Source organism: Hypanus sabinus, chromosome 11 (genome assembly GCF_030144855.1).
Source record: "Hypanus sabinus isolate sHypSab1 chromosome 11, sHypSab1.hap1, whole genome shotgun sequence".
Lineage (NCBI taxonomy): Eukaryota > Metazoa > Chordata > Chondrichthyes > Myliobatiformes > Dasyatidae > Hypanus > Hypanus sabinus.
In genome coordinates this window covers 75,769,183-75,796,791 of record NC_082716.1, presented here as the reverse complement: position 1 = coordinate 75,796,791, position 27,609 = coordinate 75,769,183, and the positions used below count along the sequence as shown (strand labels likewise).

General features: G+C 40.4%; 1 protein-coding gene across 7 annotated transcripts in view; it reads left to right on the top strand.

Annotated features, from left to right (window-relative positions):
- nos1apa (nitric oxide synthase 1 (neuronal) adaptor protein a) overlaps nucleotides 1-21,073 on the top strand; it is a 479,658-nt gene extending 458,585 nt beyond the window's left edge. For all 7 annotated transcript variants that reach the window (XM_059984732.1, XM_059984731.1, XM_059984734.1 and 4 more), the window contains 2 exons: nucleotides 14,917-15,253; nucleotides 18,878-21,073. In XM_059984732.1, the coding sequence (XP_059840715.1) occupies nucleotides 14,917-15,253; nucleotides 18,878-19,439 (899 nt within the window). In that variant the 3' untranslated portion in view covers nucleotides 19,440-21,073. The remainder of the gene's footprint in view (nucleotides 1-14,916; nucleotides 15,254-18,877) is intronic.
- The last annotated feature ends 6,536 nt before the right edge of the window (nucleotides 21,074-27,609 follow it).

Below are 27,609 nucleotides of genomic sequence, written 5' to 3'. Positions count from 1 at the left end.
GGGGTGATTCGAGTTCCAAATTACAGCGAGGGTAAGGTTTGAAGAATGGCGATGGGTGGGTAAGAACTGCAGTTTTATGAGAGTAAAGTTCCTGAAAGGAGAATGCTGTAAGATGTGACGGTTGTGAAGGAGGACCAAAGGACTTGAGATACTAGAGATAAACACAGGAGATGTTAGGAGAGTCAGTAAGGAATATGGGCCCCATTAATTACAGCAAATAATCATTGAGCAAAAAATGGCATAGAATAAGGTCAAGCAACACACACAAAATGCTGGTGGAACACATCAGGCCAGGCAGCATCTATAGGGAGAAGTGCTGTCGACGTTTCGGGCCGAGACCCTTCGTCAGGACCAACTTCCCTTTCAGCTAGTCCTGACGAAGGGTCTGGGCCTGAAACTTCGACAGTGCTTCTCCCTATAGATGCTGCCTGACCTGCTGCGTCCCACCAGCATTTCGTGCGTGTTGCTTGAATTTCCAGCATCTGCAGATTTCATTGTGTTTTCATAGAATAAGGTCATTTGGCTCACGATAGACACAACATAGATTGAGGGGCAAATTTGGAGAAGTGATCCCTTGAGACTGCTCAAGGGGAAAGATAACACCACATGACAGACAACAGAGTTCGGTTGTAAGGCTATTTTTCAGAGATGTAGTACTGGGAAAAAAATGCTAATCTGATGCACATGAATGAACTGGATGCAATCTTAATATCTTCTGATCCCACTCGGAAGTGGGAAAAGTTTAAAAGGATGTGTGGTGGAATAGGCAGACATGTGGGAATGTAATTTCAGGTGGTAAATAATATATTTTTAAAAATAAGAACAGGGAAAGGCAACAAGTGTTAAGTGGTATAATTTTAAAGAGTGTGCTGGAAAAGTGAACATGCTTCGCTTTAAATCTTTGAAGGTGACAGAATAGATTTACAAAGCAGTTAATAAAACATACAGGTTCCATGAGCTTACAAACAGCAAGACAGAACACAGAAGCGAGAATTTAGGGAAAACCTATACAAGCCATCAGTTCTTGTCAGCTTGAATGTTGTGTTAGATTCTGGACAGTACAGCTGAGAATGGATCTAGATTAGGGTGAAGAAGCTGCAATGGTGCAGGGATCAGAATTGTGGGAATGAACTGGTGAATTTGGAGATGTTCTCCATGAACTCAAGAAGAAGAGAATGGAATGTGACAATTATTGCATGGGTCTGTGGAGATTTTTAAAAGTAAAATGAACGTGGGCTTTACTTAATCAGCAAGATCGTGAGACAATGGAGGTATTTTTAATTGGGGGTTTTAAAAAGGAGTTGGATCAAAAGCTGAAAGAAAGTTGTGGGATAGGCTGCATTGCTTTTGCACTTTCATAAAATTGGCATGTTTGCAGAGAGCCAACTAGCCTAATTCTATGCTGCGTTCCGTTATGTAATCCTATGGGTGAATAAAGACAAATTATTTCTAGTGGAGCCAGAGCATAAATTTAAGGTAACTTGCAAAAAAAAAGGCAGGGACAACATGAGAGAGAATTTTTTTTTCATGAATGAGCAGATAGAATTTGGAACTCAAGGTGAGGAAGCATTGGGTCACACCACAGACCACCTGGACTCTGATGTGACTAGTGCCAGCATTTGGTTATCGCTGCAGTCCCCAGATCCGTAGTCTTTAGATGTGCAGCTCTGCGGAACTGGAATGTTTGCTGCTCCCACATTCAGGCTCCTGTGGCTTGGGAATTGGGAGGTTTGGGATCAGCAGAGCTGATGTTCGGGAAGTGGAATAGACTGAGGTGGGTGAAGGGGTATGGTGGGGATTGGGGATGGGGTGTTTAGATGTAGATCGGAAGATTGCAGTCCAACTGCAGAGGGCTCAGTGGATTGTTTGGTGGAAGATCAGGAGCAGAAATTGGTTATTTGCAGAGCCAGGAGTATGAGTGACCCAGTAGGTGAGGGGGCTGCTTGAATTGGACTCCAAAACTGGAAAAATCCACCATTTACACTCCTTGCTAGGGCTTCAACATTCCAGGAGGACCAGATTCTCCCAGGAGTGCCCAACGTTTGGCATTCATGGTCCACAGTCCCTTGTGTCCTCCCTCACAATGCTCTATGCTCCCCTATGATGTTTCGGGGGAAAGATAATACCCCATGAGCCCAGATGCAAAACGAACCAGAAGCAATTATTACTGCAGTCACTGGCAGGACAATTGATTGTCAGTTGCATAACACCAAACAAAAGTGTTATGTAACTGAATGTTGCTAGAGCAATACTACAAATGCAGTTTGCTGTCATGGTGCACGTTAGCGTGTTAATGAGTTGATTGATTGCAGTTCGTGGTGTACACCAACCTCACTACTGTGGCTCAGTTCTTGCTCATCCAGTTCATCCCTTTATTATCCACCTCTTTCAGTTTGGTTCATTCCTACAATTAATGGTGGCAATTTGAAAATCTACAAATCAGTGCGCCTGATGTTTCAGTAATTAAAGTGTGGTCATTTCCTTCTTATTATGAGCATCATGTGACTGGGGACAATTCCTTTAATAAAATGATTAATAGTTTAAGTTGATTGATATTTTACATAAAGCTGATGTCTTATCTGAACCCATGCTTAATCTATTGTTATTTTACATTCATAGTAATGATTTTCTAAAAAAAAGATTAACTGTATAAACATGCGCTGTGTTTTTAAAAAAAATTGTGTTTCCCAATGCAAACATAGCACTTTAATACAGCCATATCTGCGCAGGTTTGGTAAAGCATCACAAACACTGAGTACAAGGAGAGGTTTATCACCCTCACTGGGCCTCGTGCCGAAAAGGACATTAAACGAGGGTTGGCTGTGTAACATCAGAATCATTCATTTGATCTGGTGCTAGCAATGTATCTTGCACAAAGAGAGTTTCAGATCAGTTTCTTTCAAGGCTGCCAGTTATCTGCAGTTTCTGACAAATTTAGAGTGGTGTTTCGCTTGGGTGTTTGTTTTTATCCCAGTCACCCACGTTGAGTCTGAGGGGGTTGAGTGTTGTTTGTGAAAGGTAATGCTTTGGCTCACAGAAGTGACATTGTAGAGAAGCACTTCGAATAATAAGAGACAACAAATCAACATGATGTTTCTCAAGTGGCCTCTGAGAAAGTGAGGTGGAGTCTGTGAACTATTATGTTTATTAAATAAAAAAATATTGCTGCAGATGTTCTTGTGTAACATGACTTCGAAAGCACTGAGCAGCATTGTTATTGGGAGGTAATGTTAACACTGACCACAAAAGACTGTATTCTGCTCCCTGTTCTGTACATACAAGCAAGCTCTGTATCATAGTAATACGTGTTTATTCTATAAATGAAACTGTGTAGTGTGGAGAGTATATTTAATATTACCCACTCGTTCTTTGCAGAAGCTGTAGAGATATCTAGGGGCTTTGCATGTCTGCACCAAGCTCTGTTTCGTACATATAAATAAGAAAGTATTTTGTGATGAAAAGAAGTTGTATTTTTTGTACTGGCAGAGAATCGAAATTTAAGTGTAGTTCTCCAAGTTATCTTCTGCTTTCCAGCCTGTTGCTGAAGGCGGACCCACAGCAGGACCCCTTCTCTGCTTCCTGTTGTACGTCCCTGCTGCAATCCCTTGAACCTGCGTAATATTGAATAGCTCTGAAATATTTCAGTCGATTATTTGTAAGTAAGGTACAACCAGGAGCACTGGTTATAAAATGAAGTACCTGATAAAACCAATGAAGATAATTTAGTTGCAGTTCTTTAGCGGACTCTGGCTGGAGTGGTAATGAAGAAGCCATTGTCAATGACTAAGGGAAGTGTAGACTCAATACTGTATTCTGTTCCGTGGCTTTGTCTTAAAATCATTGCAGATTGAATAGAAGCAACCCGATGATTCCTTTTCTCCCCCATGGCTCTCCCTTTTTAAGCGCAGCATTGCTACGTGAGCCCAAGTTTTGATTACACCAGCATACTTAAGCTTTTGTGAAAATTGCCTTGTTTACGAATCAGATCTATAGCAGGGGACAATGCAGTAGTGCGGCAGGGAGATTCAGTGACACAGCCCAGGGAAAGCAGAAAATATTTTGGTTTGACATAAAGAGATCTGACATGGTGTGACCTAAACTGATTTTTCCGATCTTTGTGCTCAAGAGAAGGAATTCAATCATCAGCGGTTGGCTATTGTTTTGGCATTTTGCATTTAAACTTTGGAAACAATATCTTGCTGTTGCCTGAGGGGTACAGATTGAAGACAAGGAAGGAATTAGTCATTGGGTAGGAGAAGGAGACAAATTGGGGTCATGGGACTCGAGAAAGAACTCGATTCAAAGCACAGTACAATCTGAATGAAGAAATTGTAAATTGGAAACTTGGAGACAGCAAAGGCTGAGTGACCAAATGGCACCCCCTCTGCTATAAGTTTTCATGAAGTCTGCCCTTCTGCTACCACAAAGCATCAATACCTATTGCCAAGTCTACAATGGCAGATACCATTCCTTTATTTTACTGTCTTTTCCAAACCTGCCACAAAGCACCAGAGACATCCCCAGCCACGTGAATATATCCTGGGCCAAGGGGTGACAATCCTTCTATTTTTGGCCTGCTGAATCCCATGAGGCTGTGCCTGTTGGCTATTCTGTGGCCCAGGAAGCAGAAAGAAATATATGGACTCTCTTCATCATCAAAGCTCCTACTCTGCCTGGGCTGTATCTGAAGCTTAGTTACAGTTCCAATGCATAATTGCATTTAATTAATTTTTTGTTGTTATAGCCCCGCAGTAGGAGTCTAGGTACAGCATATTAGCAAATTATTCAGACCTGAGTTTCCAGGCAACCACAATACTCTCTTGGCCAAATGTCCACTCCAAACAGTTACGTGATGCAGCCTTCTACATTATGGGTCTCAAGTTCCAACTTACTGATGGGAAAACTTAAACAACTTTGAAATGGGAGTGAGTGACTGAGTAACAGTAAGTTCTGGAAGTGTTTAAACAAGAATATTATTTTGTATTAAATAAATTTAGTGATTTTTGAAGAAGTGTACAGCACTAGGCAGAAGTCTTAGGCACATGTAAGAAAGGTACTGTAAAGTGAAAAGCAGTTAGCCCTAACGAAGGGTCTTGGCCCAAAACGTCGACAGTGCTTCTCCCTATAGATGCTGCCTGGCCTGCTGTGTTCCACCAGCATTTTGTGTGTGTTGCTTATATTTCCAGCATCTGCAGATTTCCTCGTGTTCTGTAAAGCGATGCTTTCAAAAATAATGAAATGAAAAGTTTCTAATTATCAAAAAATACTATAAAGAGCAGTAAACAGTAATAAACTAAATCAAATCAATATTTGGTGTGACCACCCTTTGCTTTTTAAACTGCATCAGTTCTCTTGGGTACACTACTCTGCAGTTTTCTAAGAAGATCGGCTCGTAGGTTGTTCTAAGCATCTTGGAGAACTTGCCACAGATCTTCTTCTGACTTTGGCTGTCTCGCTTGCCTGTCCAGATCATCCCAGACAGCCTCAGTGATCTTGAAATCAAAGCTCTGTAGAGGCCATGACATCTGAAATTATATATTAAAAAAACTAGCATGTCTAAGACTTCTGCACAGTACTGTATTTTGTTCAATGAATATGTGACAAACCAGACAAAGCATTGTGTTATTATATTCCAATAGTGATTATTAAAATTCTGCAAAGTATTAACTCAATTATTAAACTAAAATTATTCCTCAATATTGTCATGTTTAAGCAGTGCCACTTGAACCTACTTCCATAGTTGAATCTGCATGCAATATCCCACCCCTTGATTATCATTTTTATCTTTCAAACTTTTCGCCTATCAGTGAGTTGAGAGCCAGATTCAGGCTGTCCCAGTCTATTCACCATTTAACTCCCCCAACAATCTGCATGTAACCCAGTTTCTGAAGGTGGTCTCACCTGTTCATCTTTGCTTCCTCAAGGTTCTCTGTCAACGTGTCGAACTGTGACTTCAATCTGCGATCCACTACCCTTAGTATTCCCACCTAACAAAAACATACAGCACTGTGCAAAAGTCTTAAGGACATAGATATATAGTTAGGGTGCCCAAGGTTTTTGCACAGTGCTGCAGTAATTTTATGTATTGCATTGTATTGCTGCTACAAAAACCCCCCAAAATTCATGACCTATGTGAGTGACGATAAACTTGATTATGATATGGGTCTCTATTGTGGACTGAGAGTGGGAAGGGGGCAGGGAGAGGGGAATCATGGTAAAGAAAAGGGGAAGGGAGAGGGGAGAGAGTGGGAAGCACCAGAGAGATATTCTGTAATGATCAATAAACTAATTATTTGAAATCTATTGACCTTGCCTGGTGACTCGGGGCTAGGTGTGTCTGTACCTGCACAAACCTCTGCCCCTGGCACTCCTTCTCTGCCACCTGTCCCACACCCCTGCTGTAGCACTCCACCCTCTCACCATTCCCAATATCCTTTGCTCCCGCCAGACTTACAAACTCACTCTCTGCTCCATGTTGACAAATACAGTACTGTGCAAAAGTCTTAGGCAGCCTAGCTATATATATGTGCCTAAGACTTTTGCACAGTACCCTCTCCTTTGAAAATGTCAATTCACTTTGCATCTACAATTTACAGAACAGTTTCTAAACTAACACCTCTTTGTGGGTTTTCTTATTTGGCTCCCAAATAGGCTAGTTATAAGCTGACAATGCTTAGTACTCCACCACTAAAAAAAAACTGTTTATTCGGAGAATCATATTCCAGTAAAGTTGAGTTCGTTGTATGACAATCAATCTTCTACCTTGAAATCCCAAACCACGGTCACCCCACCAGCCTTTGTCTTTCAACTCTGTTAATCCCATTTAGTTGGTACTGTCCCTTTGTTTCTGAAAGGGCCTGTGAATGCTGATGATTATGTTCCTTGGATTGACAGCGTGCTCTATCGGTGCAAATCTATGGTGAGCGAAAGCCTGGTTCCACTGATTTGAGTGACATCAAGCCCTTCACTAATTATCGCTGTGATACGTGCTTTAGGCTCTTTCTTACTAACCCAGTAAGAACCACATTGGTATCCTTTAGCCCTGACTCTGTACACACAGCTCCCTCTGACAATGTCCTCTTGGTATTTGTAAGTGCACTTACTCTGTTGCTGTCTCCAATCTGCTTTTTGCTTAATAAATCTCCTTTTGTAATCAGAGTTCTTTCTGTATTCTTGACTCTTCCTTTAAATGAAAAAAAAAAGCGGTGGCCTATGTCAAGCTTCAAATTAAAAAGCACAGTAGTATGTCATGATTTTGCAGGTTCAAGTCTTGAACAGTATTCTGGACAGGTATGGGGGAATGTAGTATGGCTCCTTTGTGTGTCTGTGGGGGTGGGGTGCTGAGTGCTGAGGTGTAGTATCATTCATGATGAAGGAGAATTGTAAGTGTGGGAATCACTGGGACTTCAGCACAGAGATTTGCTGTCTCGTGTTTCAGGAGAGTCTGAGAATGGAGGCTGATGCGCACCTGTCACAGTAATCACACCAGACACGCAAATACAATTCAAGCTGAAAGTGGCTGTTAAGTTTCCAGAAATATGTGAAACCATCCGAACAGGTTTACCCATTGTAGATTTTTTCAACCATAAAGTGCTGTAATAAACAACTGTGCAATTGAATTTCTAAGTTGTTATACAGACTGTTTTCCTGTTTTTCTTAAGCATTCAAGTCAACCATTACCATTCTAATATCACTGAATATAAAAGTACCTTCAATTTATGTGAATGAAATGAGAAGCGCAACATTTATGTCCTGGAAACACATTCGTTGGAAAGGCATTAAGCAATAACCTCAGTTCAAAACCACGTCAAAATTACAGGAGCTGGAGATTCATGACTACTCGACATCGTAGCTAAATCCACACTTAAAGAAAAGGGTCAAAATGTGCAGCGCTGACTGCTTTGGAATCGAATGGCATCAAAAGAGCAATCTGCTCGTTCAGTCCCAGCACCAAACTGCCCTTGTAGGTACAGTATAGATGTAGGAAGTGACAACTATTTCGAATCCATTGAACCTGTGCTTCATTCAGGTTGAGATAATGGCTGACCTGGAATTTTCCAGGAGCTACAGAGAACCTCATGGCTTTGTCCTTGCTAACAACAGAACTATCAATCAAAATCTTCCCTCTAGACATACTGTAGAATATCATGTTTACCTCATGATGATGTGCTCCGTCAGGATTGTGGTGGTGCATCGTGCAAAGGAGAGTGACAACGTGCAAAGAATGGCCACATTCATAATGCAGATAATGGAACGAGGAGAGATTTGAAAGGATGAACCAGGAAGCTGGTGAATGAGGGAAGTTTTTGTCAGTTGTGAATGCTCAGTGATAGAGACAGTCTGGCTTTGCATAAATCTAAAGTGCAGAACCTGCCGTACAATTTTAATTTCAAGTCCCATAATCCAGTCCCGATCAGACCCAACACCCCCACCGCCCCCAAGTGAATATAATTCCTATATATTGTCTGAAACTTGAATCAGGGTTGGATGTTATTATGCACTTGTTTAGGATTTGCATGATGGCAGTCTGGCAAGTTTTAAAGAGCTCTTTGACCATTTTAGTCATGAACAGTCCTTACCCAGTCTGGGTTTGTCATGGCAGCTTAAACCTAAGTAGTTTGGTTGACTACAAGATGTTAGGCAAAGTTACAGAGAGACAGGATCTTACAGCACAGAAATAAACACTAAAGCCCACTATGTCTGAGGGGGCTTAATTTTAAGGTGCTTGGAAGTAAGTACAGAGGGGATATCAGGGGTAAGTTTTTCCCACACAGAGTGGTGGAATGCACTGCTGGCAACGGTGGTGGAGGCAGATATAATAGGATAATTAGAGAGACTCTTAGACAAGTACATGGAGCTTAGAAAAATAGAGGGCTATGCGATGGGGTAATTCTACGCAGTTTCTAGAGTAGGTTACATGGTCTGTACAACATTGTGGGCCAAAGGGCCTGTAATGTGCTGTAGATTTCCATGTTCTATGTCCAAGCCATCTACACTCATCCCACTTGTCACAACTACTCCAGAGCCGTTTTGCAATTGAAGTCCTTATCGAGATATTTCTTAAAGATTGCGAGAGTCTCTGCCTCTGTCGACCTGTCAGGCATTGTGTTGCAGATTCCATTCAGCATCTGGGTGAAAATCATTCCTTCTTCAATCTCTTCTAATCCGCCTACACCTTACCCTTAACATTTTTATCTTTTGCCCCAAATGTATATCCCAGCTTTGGGAAAAGATATCCTATGATCTACCCTATCACATTGCCCCTCACCCTCACCTACCCCACAGTCTGTCCAGCCTCTTTTAAGCAAAACATTCCATCCTACATAACACCCTGGTAAATCTCCCATGTATCGTCTCCATTGTAACCACGTTCATAGAATATCTGCCCAAACTTTTCACCAGATTTCTTTGGTTTTGCGGAAGTGGAAGTGCTGGGTTTGTGTCACTAGGGGTGTTGGGGGACTGTGTGAGAGCAATTGTTCTTGAAAGCCTCTGCAAATAGGAAGATCTGAAACGCCATACACGGGATAGGAGTCTCGTATGTTGCTGCATCCTATCCAATGATAGGAGAGCAATGTTTTGTTACATTAATGAACTGGTATTGTTTTTAAAGTTCCAGAGATGACCCTTGTTATTGGGTGGATTTGGTGAGAGAGGCTTTGGAATGATAAATTTAGAAAATCAGAAACATTTAGAATCTCTGTATGCACACAACTACTCAAGTTATAGTTAGAGGTCAGATCGGGTAGGACTTTATTTCTTGGAATGTAAGAGACTGAGAGATGATTTTATTAGATGTGTCCAAGATCATGAGGGGCATGGTCAGTCCTGTTCCCAGAGTTCGGGGACTTGAGGTTTACGGTGAGAGGGGAAAGATGAAGTAGGAACTTGAGAGGCGGCATTTTAACTAAGTGTGGTGTGTATGTTAGAATGAGCTGCCAGAGAAGGTAGTTGAGGCAGTTTCATTAACAAGTTTTAGAAGTTTTTAGACAGATACATTTACCGGACATGTTTCACAGGTTATGAACACCACGCTGGCAAATGGGAGCAGTTTGGATGGGACATCCTAATTGGGATGAAAGGCCAGTTTTCATGCTTGAATTCAGCTTAAGGCATGCATATTCTTCTTCCTGCCTGGAATTACAGAATGGAGAATTTGTGAACAAGGTGGTATCCTCATGGAGTGGAGGGTTGAGGGAGGTTAGTCAGGTAAGAGATAACATTAAATGCATAGGGGAGATAACACTGAGGCAACGTAGCTGGGCATGTTTTGCAGATGTTCAGCAACAAGGCCAAATTAATACAGGGTAGGTGGCTAATGGATGGAAGATACTTGAACAAGCTTTTTTTTTATCAGTCACAGTCACTGCTTGGAGAATTTAAAATAACTGGCAGCCGAAGCCCATCCTAAGGACTATGTCGTGGCTGTGATTCCTATTCCTCAGCAGAAAACCCCACGGAGAGTGGCATTTAATATCCCAGAACACAAGCAGTAGGAATCCCAGACAACTCTCCCAGACTTGCATCATTACAGATACTTCTTTACCCAGGATTTTGATTGGTGAACTCTACAGGAATAAGATACCAGAATCGTGGAAGGACTAGGGAATGGGTGGGATTAATGCTATTGAGGAATCTCATCACTCCAGTGTGAGAAGCAGAGTGTCCCAACAAGTCACCTTAGCGTCATGAATCACCAAAAATCAGGAGTGGGAAAGAGACAGGATGTAGTAGTACCTACACTACCTTAGGAGAAGTAAAAGGAACAGGATAGTCCCCAAGAAATCTACAAGCGTCCAGAGCCAGTAAGTCACAAATATAAGATATTCACAGGTAAATCCAGAATTAGATTCAGGATTATTAGCAGTGGTATATGTCATGAAATGTGTTGTTTTGCTGCCACAAAACAATGCAATACATAAAAAATAATATAAGTTAAAAGAAAATAAGTAAATAGTACAAAAAAAGGAAGAGTGTTGTAGATTCTTGCAAACACAAAGTACACTGCAGATGCTATGGTCAACTCAAGATGTACAAACAAGCTGGATGAACTCAGCAAGTTGGGCAGCATCCGTTGAAAGAAGCAGTCAACGTTCTGGTAATTCCCTCCCTCTCCCTTCTACCATCCCACTTTAACTCTGCCTCCTCTTCTAGCTGCCTATCACCTCTCTCATGATTCTGCCTTCTTCTACTACACAGTACTTTCCTCTTACATTCCTTCTTCACCTCTCTGGCCTATCCCCTCCCTGCTTTCCCTCCCCCACCGCTTGATCTTTCCTCTGATTGGTTTTTGACCTGGCACCTTCCACCCTCCCCCCACCTTCTTTATAGGGCCCCTGCCCCCTCCTCCTTCAGCCCTGACGAAGGGTCTCAGCCCGAAACGTTGACTGCTCATTTCAACAGGTGCTGCCCGACCTGCTTGAGTTCATCCAGTTGGTTTGTACGTCTTGTAGATTATTGAACTGTTCAGAAATCTGATGACGGAGGGAAGACGATGTTCCTAAAATGATGAGTATGCGTCTTTAGGCTCCTGTATCTCCTTCCTGAAAGTAGTAATGAAAAGAAGGCATGTCTAGATGGTGAGGTTCCCTAAGGTTGACATCTGTGGATAGATGCCAATGACTGGCTGAGTTCTTCCAGCATTTCTGTCTCCTGTTTTTGATTTTAAGAAAGATTGGACTATTAATGTCAAAAGCAACATTTCTTTAATGTAACAAACCAGTAAATATGATATTACAAATTGTAGTTAGTTATCGAGATAGTGATGGATTCACCAGCGTAGATGGACAGAGAAATTTATTAAACTTGCTTGAAAGTTGACTGGTTTCTATTGATGTCCATGATTTGTTAATGCGTGAATACACTCTTCACAAATCTGAAATGTAATCTTGTCTGTTTTGTAGCAACTGGGGAACAAGTTCCTCACTCAGATCTTTCCCTTATTACTATTGTAAGCTTGCTACTAGAGAATGAAGCACTCCAGCCATTCCAGCAGATAGATGTTATCAGTGAACCAGGCAGCCCCCGTAACAAAGCTAAACTGGCTTATTTATGAATGGGGTTATTTCTGAAAGCAGTTTACTGAGATTACAGAGCAGCATTAGGAATCTGGAAACTACTGACAAAGGGTAATCAAAGAAAAGGCTTAAGCAAGCCTCTGTAATTTAAATATGAGAAATTCTGCAGATGCTGGAAGTCCAAAGCGACATATACAAAGTGCTGGAGGAACTCAGCAGGTCAGGCAGCATCTAAACAGTTGATGTTTCAGGCCGAGACTCTTCTTCAACACTAGAGAGGAAGGAATTATGTTCCGTATTTGAAAGTAGAATATAATCCTGTCGATGAGCAGGCTGGGATTTTCCCCTGCAGGGACTATGATACTGGAAATGATATGAGGTAATATTGATTTCAATTTGACCAAGCAGCCATAATCCCAGAGCAATTTCCAAACTCAGATCCGTTTAATTAAATTGTCATTTTTAGTATTCCAGCCAGTGTTTATTGGATTTGGATGTGAAATGCCTACCATTGGTTTAAACAACTGGCTACAACAGTGTGGACTGAAAGACAAAGTTAGACAATAGAATTCCAGTCTCTTCCCAAGAAAATAAACTGGTTTCCTCATGTAAAGCTACATTACAAGTGATTTCATTCTTCAGAGTATTGTTGCTGTAAATAAAGAATGGTTGTTCCGAAAATATTGGATGCATTTTGATATGATCCATTGTGTCACGAAGCTCTCTCACCCCTCGAGAAGTATTTTATTATTTCCCCACAAAAGAATTGAAAATGTTGGGCAAACTCTTATTGGTTTCTCACCATTGTTTCTGGGAACAGAAATGCTTTGCATCAGTGTCAGGTTGAATGACTAAGTATCATCGTTGCCTGCCCTCAGCATGGCACACTTTCATTCCAGAGTGGATGGAGGGTTAAAGAAAAACACTCAGCAGGTCAGGCAGCATCTGCGGAGAGAGAAAAAAAGTTGGTGTTTCATATCAGAAAAGTCATTGGCCTGACTTCCGACCTCAAGAGGGAATAGAACAATGGTCTGGTTATATTGTTAAATAAATGGCATAGCAAGTCATGTTATTCTGGTGACCCAGGTTGAACCCTGATCTCTAGTGCTCACTACATAGACTTTGAAACTTGTCTCTGTAACCATGTGGGCTCACTCACGGTGCTCTAATTTCCTCGATATGTAGCCACTGTAAATTAGTCCCATTATATCTGAGTGGTAAGAGAATCAAGGTTGTATTGGTGGGCATTTGGGAGGGATAGGTTACAAAGATGTAGGCGGGAGAGTGGTATTACCCAGCATAGACTCACATCGGACTCCTTTCTATACTATTAGAAGATATAATGCCAAAGCGTTTTTCTTCTAAACTAATTACAGCATACTTGATCTGGCTGAAGGCTTTTTAAAGATGAGTAACAAGAGGAATAGAAATAACTAAACTAGTTCTGAATTTACACTTACAGAATGGGGAAGTTACTTGTTAATGATAGAGTTCTCCAAATTGTTTTTACTTCATTCTTTTAACATGCCCGCACAAATTTTTGATTTTGTAACTCTGATCCCGTTTCTGATACATACAGTTTTGCAAATTTTGAATGTGGTGATATATCTTGGAAATGTGAATATTAAAATATCTCTTGATGCTGATGAACAGATTAAGTATAGGCATTTTTGATTAAAATGTCAGTCCTTTTCTTCATAGTCTGCTGAATGAGATGTCAGTGAATAGGATCTGTGTAATCTTAGCCACTGTTATTACTGAGTGTGTATGAATCGATGATTGTTGATTAATCACTTGTTCCTTGCTACATCTTATTTTACTGTACTTTCCCTGTTGTTTTAATGCTGTCTGAGCTCTTATTTCATAAGGTAAGATCCTTCAGCTGTATAATCATATCTAGTAAATTATTGGAGAAAGTTTTTTTGTTGCTTCCACTTCCCTCTTCCCAAATATTAGCTCACAAGTAATGCTGGGTTGCATTGCTTTTAGCTCATAACCACAAGCTGACCAAACCAATACAAAAAGCTTGGGTCAAAATAAAGTTGCCGCATTATTTTTGCAGATACCAGCCTAACTCTCAAATTTGATCAGATCCCTGTTGAATTAATTCATTTTGGAGAAATGTGAGGTGAAACATTCTGGCAGGAAAAATGAAGACTGTGTAGAATAAAGTATACTATTCTAAAAGAGGTGCAGAGAAGAGTGAATGGAGGTATATGATTATTGAAAGTGACAGCGCAGGTTGAGAAAGGTAATGCATTCGTAAATAATTCAGGGCTTTATCTATGGATCTACGTAGTTTAAATCCAGGGAAGTTATGGTAAACTGTAAATTAAGTCCATCCTTGAATGGAGTATGATGTTCATTGATCACCACATCATAGGAAGGATTTGAAGGCATTAGAGATTTGCCAGAAGGGCTTAAGGAACGAGGGACAACAGGTACAAGAATAGAGCAGAGAAAATGAAACTGCGTTCTTCAGAGAAGAGTCTGAGTGAAGATTTGATAGAAGTACAGTATATCAAATAATGAAGGCTTTGGACATCATGGACATTAAGATAATGTACCCTTTTGTGGAGTGATTGAACGCCAGGGGTCACAAGTATAAAACAATGGGAAGACAATTAAGAGTGACATGAGGAAATCTTTTTTACAAAATGCTTGGTTTGAATCCGGGACAAAAAAAACTTTCTGAACTGAGATTATGAGAGAATTTGGAGTAAATTTCCTCTTGACCTCTGATCATGCCTAATGAGGAAGCTGTAGGCCAATGTAATTCGATTGGTTTTCATCAATAAAGTAACAACTGCGTTGTTGTTCGTTGTAATGGTCTATGTCATGTAACTGGTTTTTAGATCCCAGCTAATTAGAATTCTTTCCATCTGCTTTTCCTTGGTAGTTGACCAAAGCATGTTTGAGAACTCCAATACCACACCGATGCCAAAATTTCACTACGGCAAAATCTCCACCTCCACAAGAAGTGCCCTGGCCGGGTCCTCGACGGCCATCGCTGCTGAGTCGACTGGGAAATTGGCTAGTGGCAGCAACAACCACCAGCCCCTTAAGAGTGCGATCAACCTGGGGAAGGCCATGGGGGCAAAGGTCAATGACTTGCTTCGGAGAAAAGAGCAGAACGTGGTGACAGATGTCGGTGTGACTGAGGTCAACAAGAATGCAGAGGGGGCACTTTCAATGTCTGGAAAGGATGAGAATGGGCCAGTGGCCAACAGTGGGATGTGAGTAGCCAACCATGTGAGCAAAATATCTGTTTTAGCAACTGACATTTGGCAGATGTTCTGGGTGTTCATAGAATACGCTGGCTTTTGCAACTACTTGCTCATGTAAATTACATAGAATTTATAGTACAGAATTAGGTCATTTAACCCAACTGGTTTATGACAATGTTTATGCTTCACCCAGACATATTAATGTAAAATACGAGAAACAGACTGTACAGTTCATCCTGGCCTTTTCTATGAATACCCATCAATACTAATCCCATTTACCAGCCCTTGATCAGTAGCCTTTCTTCCGCATATAATTATGCAACTTCCCCTTAAACATACTTACAGACTGTCTTTGATAAGTATTGCTACTATAACCTGGCTGTAAATAATCCTATATTAAGCAGCCAGGTTGAAATTGGAATATATTTGAAATCCCCTAAAGATGCAACTGTTCCGAGAGTCTCTATAGTTACAAAGCATCTGCAAGAGAGAAAAGACCTTCTGAGTCTTAAGTGATCACAAGGAAAAGTATTCTACACACGTGTCCTGGGAACAGGAAATGGCATTAAAACATGTGCAAATATATATATTTACCCATTTTAAAATGTGTACAAGATAGGTCCAATTACTCAGCTTCAGTCTGCACGGCTAATGCTCAGCAGTGTCACCCAGTGGTTGGAGCATGGAAGCACAAGAAGACGTCAACCATTAAGTTCGCCTGAGGACAGTCCAAAATTCCTTACAGGCAATTAAGTATTTTGAATTTTAGTCAGCAGCATAATAATGGAATGAAGCAATGATCAGATATTCTAGTTGACGTTGGTTGAGTGATAAATATCGACCAGAACATTAGGAAGAATTCTGACAGTGTATTTCAGAATAATGCCTTGGGATCTTTTACATCAACTACAAAAGGAAGGTGGAGTACACAGACAGCACACCTACTGTCCCATATAGATTTTGTGCTTGAGTGACACCTGAACCTAAAATCTTTGAACTGAAGTCAAGAGAGCAACCAGCGTTTTGAGCATATAGCTCAGTGTCACAGTGTGACAGATGAACAGCAACATCCTCTTAGCACTGGACATTTCATTAGAAGTGAAGATTATTAATATTGCGTTGACTGGCTTATTTGCCCAGATAACAGTGATACTGCTTCAAAAGTAATGAAGTATATCCAAAAGACACCGCAGGAAATGACAACGCTTCTATTGGAAAATATTCCGCCTCATCTCTCCATGATTAACAGCACTGATTGCATGGGATGCTTCTCATAATATTTGGCTTTGGCTATAACAATACTGAAGTATGAATTTTTGTGCTGGGTATCCTGTGAATTCATTCTGTGGTCCTATCTTTTCAATTGGTTTTCATGTTTTTTTTAAATTTATTTACTAAATTTTAGAAATTACAAAGAATAAATGTAATAGTAAAATAGTAAGAAAGATAATATTAACCCTCCCCCCTCCCCTTAACCCTCTCCCCCTGAACCCTTAACTAAAGAAAAAAGAAAGAAAAGAGAGATTGCCTGGATATCGGAGGATCCCCACATGCTCCATGGAGTTCAAAATAATTTTGATAATTATTTTTTACTTTCCCCAATTACTATAATTTTATCTTCAAAGGACCTATGTATTTAATCCTATCTTTTGTAAGTATGGGAGCCAAATTTTCAAAAATATATCATATTCATTTCTTAAATTATATGTAATTTTTTTCAAATGGAATACAACTATGTATTTCATTATTCCAATGATCCATAGTTAAATATAAATCAGATTTCCATCTAACTGTGATAACTTTTTTGGCTACTGTCAATGCAATTTTTAGAAATTTTTTCTGATACTTGTTCAATTTAAGTTCCGGTATTGTCCCTTCAATGTCTCCTAATAAAAATAATAGTGGACTATGTGGGAGTTGTACTCCAGTAATTTGTTCCAATAAAAGTCTTAAATTTATCCAAAATGGTTGAATTTTAAAACAAGACCAAGTAGAATGTAAAAAGGTACCAATTTCTTAATTACATCGAAAACATTGGTCAGACAAGTGTAAATAAGGTTACTTATAAGCCTTTAGAAATTAATGAAACTTTCAAAAATTTTTATACTGAACTATATCAATCAGAATCACAAAATAAGACTGCTGAGATAGATAAATTTTTATCACAAATAACCATTCCAAAATTAAATTTGGAAGAAGAGAAAGGATTAGATATGCCCTTTACATTAAAAGAGGTTGAAGAAGCTTTAGGATCACTTCAGAGTAATAAATCCGCCTCAGTAGAAAACCATTCTTAGTCTTATCTCAGATGGGCTAGATATGGTGGTCCATTCTGGAGGCTCCCAACTCACTGACTATTTTTCTAACTGCACTTGAAGATAACACTCTCAAGAAATCTAGTGTCAAATGTGAGCTTCTTAGGATATACATTGGGAAATCTGCCCTCCAAATAAATCTGCAACAGATTTTTCTTGCTGCTGAAGGAAAGGGAAAAGGGTCAGAGATTTTTAGGGGACCTATTTCACCCAGAGAGTGATAAAGATCTTGGATGTATTACCTGAAAGAGGGGCTGCTGACAGCATTTAAGAAGTGTCGTAACTAGCACTTAAATTGCCGAAACATGGAGGGCTGCAAACCAGGTGCTGGTAAATGGGATTAAAGTAGATGGGTCAGCATGGCTGTGATTGGCCAGAAGCCCTGCTTCTGTGCTGTGTCACTGTATGAATCTATGACTCAGTTGAGAGGAACTCCTGCTATCAAGAAATGATAGTTAATCTTATTTTACACTTTGAATTGAGTTCATTGTCTTTAAGTGTGCTAAGCATTTTTATTATCAATATTTTTAGTTGTAATCTGTATTTGAATCACCGATCGTTAATTTTTTTCACACTTCTGAAGGACTGTTGAGAAACAAAATGGGGTAGCATGGCGGTTAGCACTGCGCTTTACAGTACCAGTGACCCAGGTTCAATTCCCACCACTGCCTGTAAGGAATTTGTACATCCTCCCTGTAACTGCATGGGTTTCCTCTAGGTGCTCCTGTCTCTACCCACAGTTTGCGATGTACTGGTGGGAAGGTTAATTGGACATTGTAAGTTGTCCCATGATCAGGTTATGATTAAATCGAGAGGTTGCTAAGCAACATGGCTCAAAGAGCCAGAAGGGCCTATTCCACATTGTATCACAATAAATGACGAAAAGTACATTTAAAATCTATGATTCACCTGCAGCTTAGCCAGTCATCAAAGATCTTTCTTCTGGTGTTCTGTGTCATGGCTTTTCTTTGCCTTTGCATTATCCATTGGCATATTCTCACCGGGAGATCTGCAGAGGGTAACAGTGTGAATGGGCAGCCTGCTTCCGGCGGAAGGTTTCGGCCTATTGACTCCTAAACTGTGGTAAAGAAACATCACTGGAGCTGCAGGTGGTCAGGATCGTTTATGAATCTGAGTCAATCCCAATGTCTGGATCAAAGCCAAAACTGAAACTTGTTGCTTGTAAATTGCGTCAAGTTTCTTAAATCAGACACAAATAGGATGGAGAGAGATGTATTCCAGCTACCATGTATCTTGTTTTCTTTTGACTCACATTAAAGTTGCCAAACTTGCTAACCTGTACCTCCTTTACTTCTAGTCAGAGCCTCTCAGAGTCATTCCCTCGGCTGGAGCCACCTCCACCGACAGCCAAAAAGAGGACTCCCAGGGCCCTGAAGACCACACAGGACATGATGATATCATCAGTGCCAGTGGTTCATTGTGGAGACATCTATGACGTATCCATCAACTCCACCTCCGATGTAGCGGCACAGCAAAATAATCAAGCACTGGAAAGTAAGGCCGGCAATGGGGAGTCTTCCCTCGTCAGCACTGCGGAGAACCTGACTCCTAACCTCATCGCTGAAGCCAAATCAGAAAACAAACACTGCAGCATGCCAGAGGGTGTCGAGGACCTTGCCAAGGCTGCCCTTTCCGTGCCTGATCTGTTGAATAAAGAGCCTGCAGATGTCAAGCTCAAGCCATCTGGCCCAGAGAAAAGGATGGCCTCCTCCCCTTGCCCCGATAAGGCTTGCTTGCGGATCAGCATTAGTGAGGATGATCTTTTAGGGGATGACTGTGAAAGCTCTGGAGTGCTGAGGCAAAGATGTTCAAGTGTTGAAAATGAGGAACACCACCCAGACTTGCTGTCATTCGACTAGGCTCTTGTGGGGAACTGGGACTGTCGAATCTTACTTTTGTTGGATGATATCAAATTCTCTGCAATGTGCTTTAATCCTTTGCAAAGTTTCACACCAAACTTCATGACCATTATTCTAACCGTTACATTTTAGATCCGAGGGAGATTCATGTCAAGGTTTAAACACAGGGTTAGTTGCACAATATTCTGTGCCGCCCTCTTTTTGTGGACAGTAGTTTGGCTCCGAGCTGACCTTTAAGCCCAGTGGGGATTTGATGTTGTATCACCATTTGAAAGATTACAATCGCTAGTGCTGCTCTAAAAGGATACGCCTTCCCAGTGGTCACCTGGAAGATGATAGAAAACTAATGGAGAATGCAATGTTTTTTTTAATTGAGGCATTGAAATTACACTGGAGGTCAAGTTGCTTGGGCAATTGATCTAACTCTCTCCTATTTTTTAACAATACAGTTAGCTTATTTATTTTAAACAACAGAGCACCTCTAGTAAAGCAGCAGGGATTCTCATTTCAGATCAGCACACCATTTGTCAGATTTTCCAGTCTGCAATGTTAGATTGTGGGCTCGATTCTAAAGGTAAAGCTAGAAAAGTCAACAAATCTGGCCTCTCTTCCAACTGTTCACCAAAGTTACTAATTAACCTTTAACCACTTGCAAAGCCTGTAAGCAATAATCTAACACTAAGTGCCTGAATTATGCCTTGTGTGCAGAAACCTTGCCGCAGTAAATTTGGCTCGGTGAGCTCCTCACTAAATATTTTTCCTTACAATTTACTTCCTGCAAGCCTTCGGAAAAGGGAAGGACATGTGGCGGAGTGTTTGAGAAGAATGTTGAAACCTTAAAAAGAACAGTACAAGAGAAGCTCTCTGCAAGTGAACGAAACTTAACGTAGTTGTTGTTTTAGGAAATAAGAATTTATTTTAGGTTAATATTATTACATTGATTATGAAATCAGAACTTTATAAAGCATATCATTAAAAAAAAGTCCAGATGTCATATGTATTTCAAAAAGCTTTTACTCTCTTTCAAAAACTGGATCATTTAAGTGCACCGTAATTTGCTAACATGCCAATTAAGCATCTATTAATTAGCTGTTTCCTGTATTAATGGAATCCACACATTCAGACTAACTCATGTTGTGCTGCTCTCCAAAATTTCAGTCTAGACAGAAGCTATTTCCAAAGGTATTTTGGTGAATAGTTTTATTTAATTTTGTTTTTACTTACTAGTTTACTAATTTTAATTATTTTGATTAGTTTTGTGAAAGTACAATAAATCCTCTCGTTCACCCCAATTCTCACATCTACCTCTTGGCCCTCTTCACAGTTTTTGCTTTGGGAAATCTGGAAGAGGGAAGTGTGTATTCAATATGGGTTTCAGCATATCACTGCCCAAACTCTCAACTTAAGATACACAGTGTGTGGTGTATTGCACTGGCAGTCTTGTTTTAATGTGAGTTACATTCATTAAAGTGGTGGTGCGAGGGTCGGGAATTGCCTTAGGGAGGAAGTTTTCCCAATCAGTGTCAATCTTATGGAAACCTGTGACCTACTGATTTCTGTAAAATGGATCTGAAAATGTGACTGGTGTTTCAAATTTAGTGGTTTCATTCAAACATAAATGTTAACACTTAAAACCTGTAGTGTTTATTTGCTTTATTTTATAAATTGAAATCTTTTTAAAAAATTGCGGTTTTCTTTGAGATTTTAATTGTGGTGGGCATAGTCGCTTTCTCTGAATCGCTTTGAATGATTTATTAGTACTAGGCTTAATTAGATTGCCATTGTAATTTGTAATGTTTCAGGTATCACCCTTACTTTATAATTCACTCACACATGTGGTAATATTGTATAATTAGGCAATCTACAGCTGAGGAAGAGGGAACGAAAATTAATCATCTGCAATTTTGTTTAATTTCGTAGTAAATGTGTTGTTGTAATGAGGCACATTGCATTAACAGTTCAATTTATCTCATATTTTTGACGAGTTCAGAAGAGACAACATTAAACCTTTTGTCTATCATGCTTTTAGTTCTGGAGTGAGAGTCGCCATCAATTTTAAGATGACTTTAAATATCAGAATTGTTACTGGCCCATTACAAAATGAAATTTGATTAGCACTTGAAAAAGTAAAGTTTGCAAAGCTTCTCTAAAAGTGTAGAGCTATTGGTTAAGGCCTTTCAAAAAAAAAACGTGGCCTCAATTTGTGCTGTGAGAGTCCATTATATTGATATCCCACTTCATATCTTTTAATACAAAATTTAAGTTGATTTTTCCCCCATCAGATGTTTTGTTAAATGAAAATTTTGAAATGCATCTGTTTCTTTTCACAATTTTGGCCATTGAATTGTTGAGAACCAAGTCTAAGTTACGTTGGTGCAAATTTAGTGGGAAGGAGAAATTTCACAGAATTTATTTGGCCACTCAATCCCTGATCCCTGGTTTCTCATCCATGGCTTAAAGCAAAGACTAACTATTGCAGTACATTACAGTCTGCCCTTCTTATCCGTGAGGGATTGGTCTGGGACACCAACCTCCCCTGCAGATACCAAAAAACGTGGATGCTCAAGTCCCTTCTCAGTACGGTGGGCATTAGGACCCCGCGGAATCCCAGACCTTATTTAATCTGTCTCAGTGCAGTGGACTTTAGGACCGTCGGAGCTCTGAATCCGCAGTGTTTCTGTTCACGAAAGTAATCACGATCACGATTGAAAATAAGGTGGAAATAATAAAGCGATTGGAAAGAGGTGAAATGCCATTGGTCATTGGAAAAACGTTAGGCTACAGTCGGTCAACGATTGGAACAATTTTAAAGGATAAAGTGAGAAAGGCCCTGCCCCGATGAAAGCTACAATTATCACTCAGAAACGCAGTAGTTAAATTATTGAAATATGTATGTTTCTTAAGTGTTTTATATGCATAGAAAGGTAAAATATATACTATATACTAAGACAAACATTTGACTAACTGACGCTAAATAATCCCGGATGTACCTGTTCTGACTTACTTAGTAAGAGAACTTACAGATTTTTTTTGATCCCGATCTACAATAACCCACACACATCCTCCCGTATACTTTAAATCATCTCTAGATTACTTATAATACCTAATACAATGTAAATGCTATGTAAATAGTTGTCATACTGCATTGTTTAGGGAATAATGACAAGAAAAAAAAGTCTGTACATGCTCGAACAACAAGTGCTGGAGAGAGAAATTCCGGGTTTTCCCGATCCGCGGTTGGTTGAATCCGCACAAGTGGAACCCATGGATAAGCAGGGCCGACTGTATAATGTGACCAATAATCTCCTATTAGTACTGGTAAAGATAGAAGCAGGAATAGTAGGGATATGGAAAAGTTCTCATGGAACTAACTTATTTTTTATGGGAAAAAACAAATGATAAAATACCTGTCAGTCCTACACTAGGGCTGTGGTCACCATTCAGAAATCGTTTAATGGGCAGGTACGTTGTAAGGGCCTGTGCCTTGTTGAAGGTTTCACCCTGTCGAGGAATGTTCTGACATTGGCTCCTGAGACACAGATCACAAGTTGCCGGATGCTGTGAAGAATTGCATAGGTGTCATGTTATTCTCTACCAAAGTGTGCATAAGAGGCTTTGAGTTCATCAAGGAGTGAGGCATTACCTAGCAGTTACGTTGTTAGGTTTCGTCACATGCCGGTGATAATAAACCTGATTCTGATTAATAAGTAATGGCGCGTGAATACTGCTGCAGCTGTCGAGATCCAATTGCATCTATAACTTTGCACGGGATTGCCCTTTTGCTCTCACAATAGCTTTCCATAGGTTGCATCTGGACTTCTTGTCGGATCCTGAATAACTAGTCTTGAACAGCACAGATCTAGCCCTCAGCAGACTGCGAACCCCTTGGTTCATCTAGGTCTTCCGATTCAGGAAATTCAGTATGTTTTTGAAGGCGCACACCCAACCGCACAGGTCTTACTGGAATCAGTAATACATGTGAACTGCAAGATCCCTCTGTTCCTCTACCCGGTCTAGAATCCTGCCGTTAACCCTGTATTCTGCCAAATTCAACCTTCCAATGTGGATCACTTCACACTTCACAGATCAAAATGACAAAATTTGTGAAATTTCTTAGTGGAAAGCAATCTGACTGGTATGGAGCCTCCAATGCATAGAATTATATGAGGCTGCAGAGCATTGTAGTTTCAGCCAGTGCCACCTTGGGCACAACCATCTTCACCACTGAGAGTATCTTCAAGAAGGTAGCTTCCATCATTAAGGACTTCTCACCACTGTCGTCAGGGAGAAAATGCAAGAATCTGAAGTCCCACACTTAGTGATTCAGGAACAACTTCTTCCCCTCCATTATCTAATTCTCCACAAATTCATGAACACTACTACATTATTCCTTTTTCCTTACTCTACTTACTTTGCAATTTATGGTAATTTTATATACTTGCACTGTACAGCTGCCACAGAACAACCCATTTTGCATCAAATAAGACAGTGAAAATAAGCCTCATCCTGATAACTTTCTAACTTCAGCTGCTTCAGCAATGTTGAGAGCTGTGCAATCTTGTCATCCCCTCTAAACGCTAATCTGTGTTAAATTTATTGCAAGCTTCACTCTTCTCCCATTGCATGAGTTTAATGAGACCGATGCTTAACTGTACATCTCTGCCTTTCTCATCAGTGCTGTGCCTTCCCACAAAGAGAATTTTATATAAGGTATAATACGAAGGTCGATAAATTCAAGATTTAAAATCATTTGCCCGCCTGTTCAGTCTATTTATGAAAAAGCACATAACATCAGAATTAAGTTTTGAGTGGATTTAACCCCTAACTTTGCATGCTGAAGGAATCTCACCAGTGTTAGTTGCCTCAAGTGTTTTGCACATCTAGAAGAAGAGATGTCAACTTGTACAGTGGGACTGTGATATCATTAAATCTAAGCAGAGGATCACCAGAAGTCCTGAGGTGGTCTTGAGAGAGTCAATTAAGTGGATTTAGTAACAAGATGGAGATAAGTGTAGATGATTGGTAGATAGATCAGGTGAGACAAAGGGCCTATTTCTGTGCTGTATCACCCTATGACTTGTTTTGAATGATTTGTCACTCCTGCTTTAGTTGTAGAAGCTTTCCAGAAATCTAATTTCTCTTCAGATAACAAATCCTTTTTGCCCACAAAATACAGGATTGTGAATCTTCTGTCTCCTTGTGGATGTTCTAAATCAATGCAGTCTGCCGGAAAAAGAAACATTTTCTCACCTTGGCACTGATACACTTTTCAGTATCTAAATGCAAGAATATCTTCAGTTATAATTCCTTGCTCAGAAAATACACAGAGATCTTAATTCTTTGTGCTGTAGAGTAGACAATACTTGCTCTGGAAATATATGTGCTTGATTTATTTAACATGTAGTATCTGAGAGGGATACATTGTTGTGAGTTTCGCAGCAAGCAGGGATATTCTCACCCTGAATGGCATTAATATAAGGCACAGTAGTTCATTATGATATCAGGTTTCAGTTCAAACAATGTACAAAAAGTAGGATAAATATCTATTAATGCCAGGTTATAAGGATAAGCTTCAAACTCCTCTTGACTAGTGCAAAAATCTTATACACGTTCAAGGCTGTCTGACACAGACCGCTCACAGTAAAACAGGCCTGAACTGGACAGCTGCATGTGCTGCCCTGTCAGGGAACCAGGCTTGCCTGGGGCCTACAGTGCAGAAGCCCAAAGCATTAAATCCAGTAAGGCAAATCCTCCAAGTAGTTGACGGTCTTTACTTCACCCAGTCTCTCCTGTCCCCTGTTTCACCCCTGACCTTCAGTACTTCTCATGTTTCGCAGGTATCTCGTTACCTTTTCACTCCACTGGTCTCCGGCCTGCTTAAGTATCTGGTCTCGAGTGTTTGCTGGTCCTTTCCTAAAATCCCCTTACCTACACCTCAGATGCTACTCCTGTTCCTTCCTGATGACTTTCTTTCTCTCTCCCCCTTCCCTGTTGTTCCCCCCCAATAGCCCCTCTCTGTTTCTCACTCTCTTATTTTCTCTCTCTCTCTCCCCCTCCCTCCCTCTCTCCCCTTCCCCTCTCTCTCTCTCTCTCTCTCTCTCTCTCTCTCTCTCTCTCTCCCTCTCTCTCTCCCCCTCTCTTTCTCCCTCTCCCTCTCCCCCTCCCCCTCTCCCTTTCTTTTGAAGGAGGCTTGTGGTATGAGTAAGGTAAGATTTTTTTAATGGTTTACTTTCATGGTTTTAATTTATCTTTTAATGAAATTTGTGAATATGTTAATATTTTATCATCAGCATCCGTTTTAGTAGTTTTTGAATTTTTAATGCTTTTTAAAATATTTTCTGAATAGTACTACTCTAAGATTCACAGTGGTGACAGAAGGCAACTTTGGCTTGTGACAAAGCCTGACAAGGGTATCTGAGGGGAAAGGCTGGATTACACTGCTCCAGACCTGGTGATTCATAGAACACACTGTCCACCTTTTGGGTGTGTTTGGCCATCTGCATCCAGATCAAGTAAGTAGATAGGTAATAAGCCTGGAAAACCAGCAAGATCCTACTGATAAATGTTGCTTCTCTCTGCATTGACACTGCCTAACCTGCTGCATATTCATCACTATTTTGCATCATCCCTATTACATACATGTTGTGAGCTGTCACGTTCACAGTTTACTCCTCTAAAGTGAGAGGCTCAAATCTATTACTGTTTGATTTATTTTCTCATAGTAATTCTGTTGTTGAATGGAAGCACAAACAGAGCCAAACATGTGAGAGTGATAACCTGTGATTCTTGGCATTCTGAACCATATCTTTGCCATACATCTTCATTGCAACATGTTTTCCCAGTTAACCTAATTGAAGTTTAAAAAGGGTAAATAATGGGGATACTCAAGAGGTCAGGCAGTGTGCATTCAAACCATAAGACTAAGGAATAGAAGTAGGTCATTCACACCATCAAGTCTGCTCCACCATTCCATCTTGGCTGATTTATTAACCCTCTCAACCCTATTCTCTTGCCTTCTCCCTGTAACCTTTTATACCCTGATTAATCAAGACCTATGAACTTCCGCTTTAAATATACCCATTGACTTGGCCTGCACAGCTGTCTGGGACAAAGAATTCTACAAGTTCACCATCCTCTGGCTAAAGAAATTTTCCCTTATTTTTGTTCAAAATGGATTTCCCTCATTTCTGGGTCTGTGGTCCAAGACTTTTCCACTGCAGGAAACATCCACTCCACTCTCTCTAGACCTTTCAATATTCGATAGGTTTCAATGAGATCCCCCATCTCCCTCATTCATCTAAACTGCTGCAAATACAGACCCAGAGCCATCAAATGCTCCTCATATGGGAAGCCTTTCATTCCTGTGAATCTCCTCTGGGCACTCTCCAACAGCAGCACATCTTTTCTTAAATAAGAGGCCCAGAGCTGTTCACAATACTCCAAGGGCAACTCTGACCAATGCCTTATAAGGCCTCAGCATTACATGCTTGCTTTTGTATTCTAGTGCTCTCGAAATGAATGCAAACATTGCATTTGCCTTCCTTACCACTGATTCAATCTGCAAGTTAACTCTTAGGAAATCCTGCATGAGGACTCCCTATGCAACTATGCTTTTTGAATTTTTTCCCCCATTTACAAAATGTTCCATGCCTTCATTCTTTCTGCCAATGTGCATTACATTGGACTTCACGACATTATATTCCATCTGCCACTTCTTCGCCCATTCCCCCAATCTGTCTAAGTCCTTCTGTAGGTACCCTGCTTCCTCAACACTACCTGCCAGTCCACCTATCTTCATATCGTCCACAAACTTGACCTCAAAGTAATTAATTCCTTCCTCCAAATCACTGGCATACAACATGAAAAGAAGCAGTCCCAGCACCAACTCCTGCAGAACATTATTAGTAATCAGAGGCCAATCAGAAAAGGCCCCCCTTTTTCCCACTCTTTGCCTCCTGCTGGTCAGCCAATCTTTTATCCATTCTAGTACTTTCCCGTCATACCATAGTCTGTTATGAAGCAGCCTCATGCGCAGCACCTTGACGAAGGCCTCCTGAAAATCCAGATAAACAACATCCATTGACTTTCCTTTGTCTATCCTGCCTGTTACTTCCAAAAAGAATTCCAACAGACTCCTGACGAAGGGTCTCGGCCTAAAACGTGGACAGTG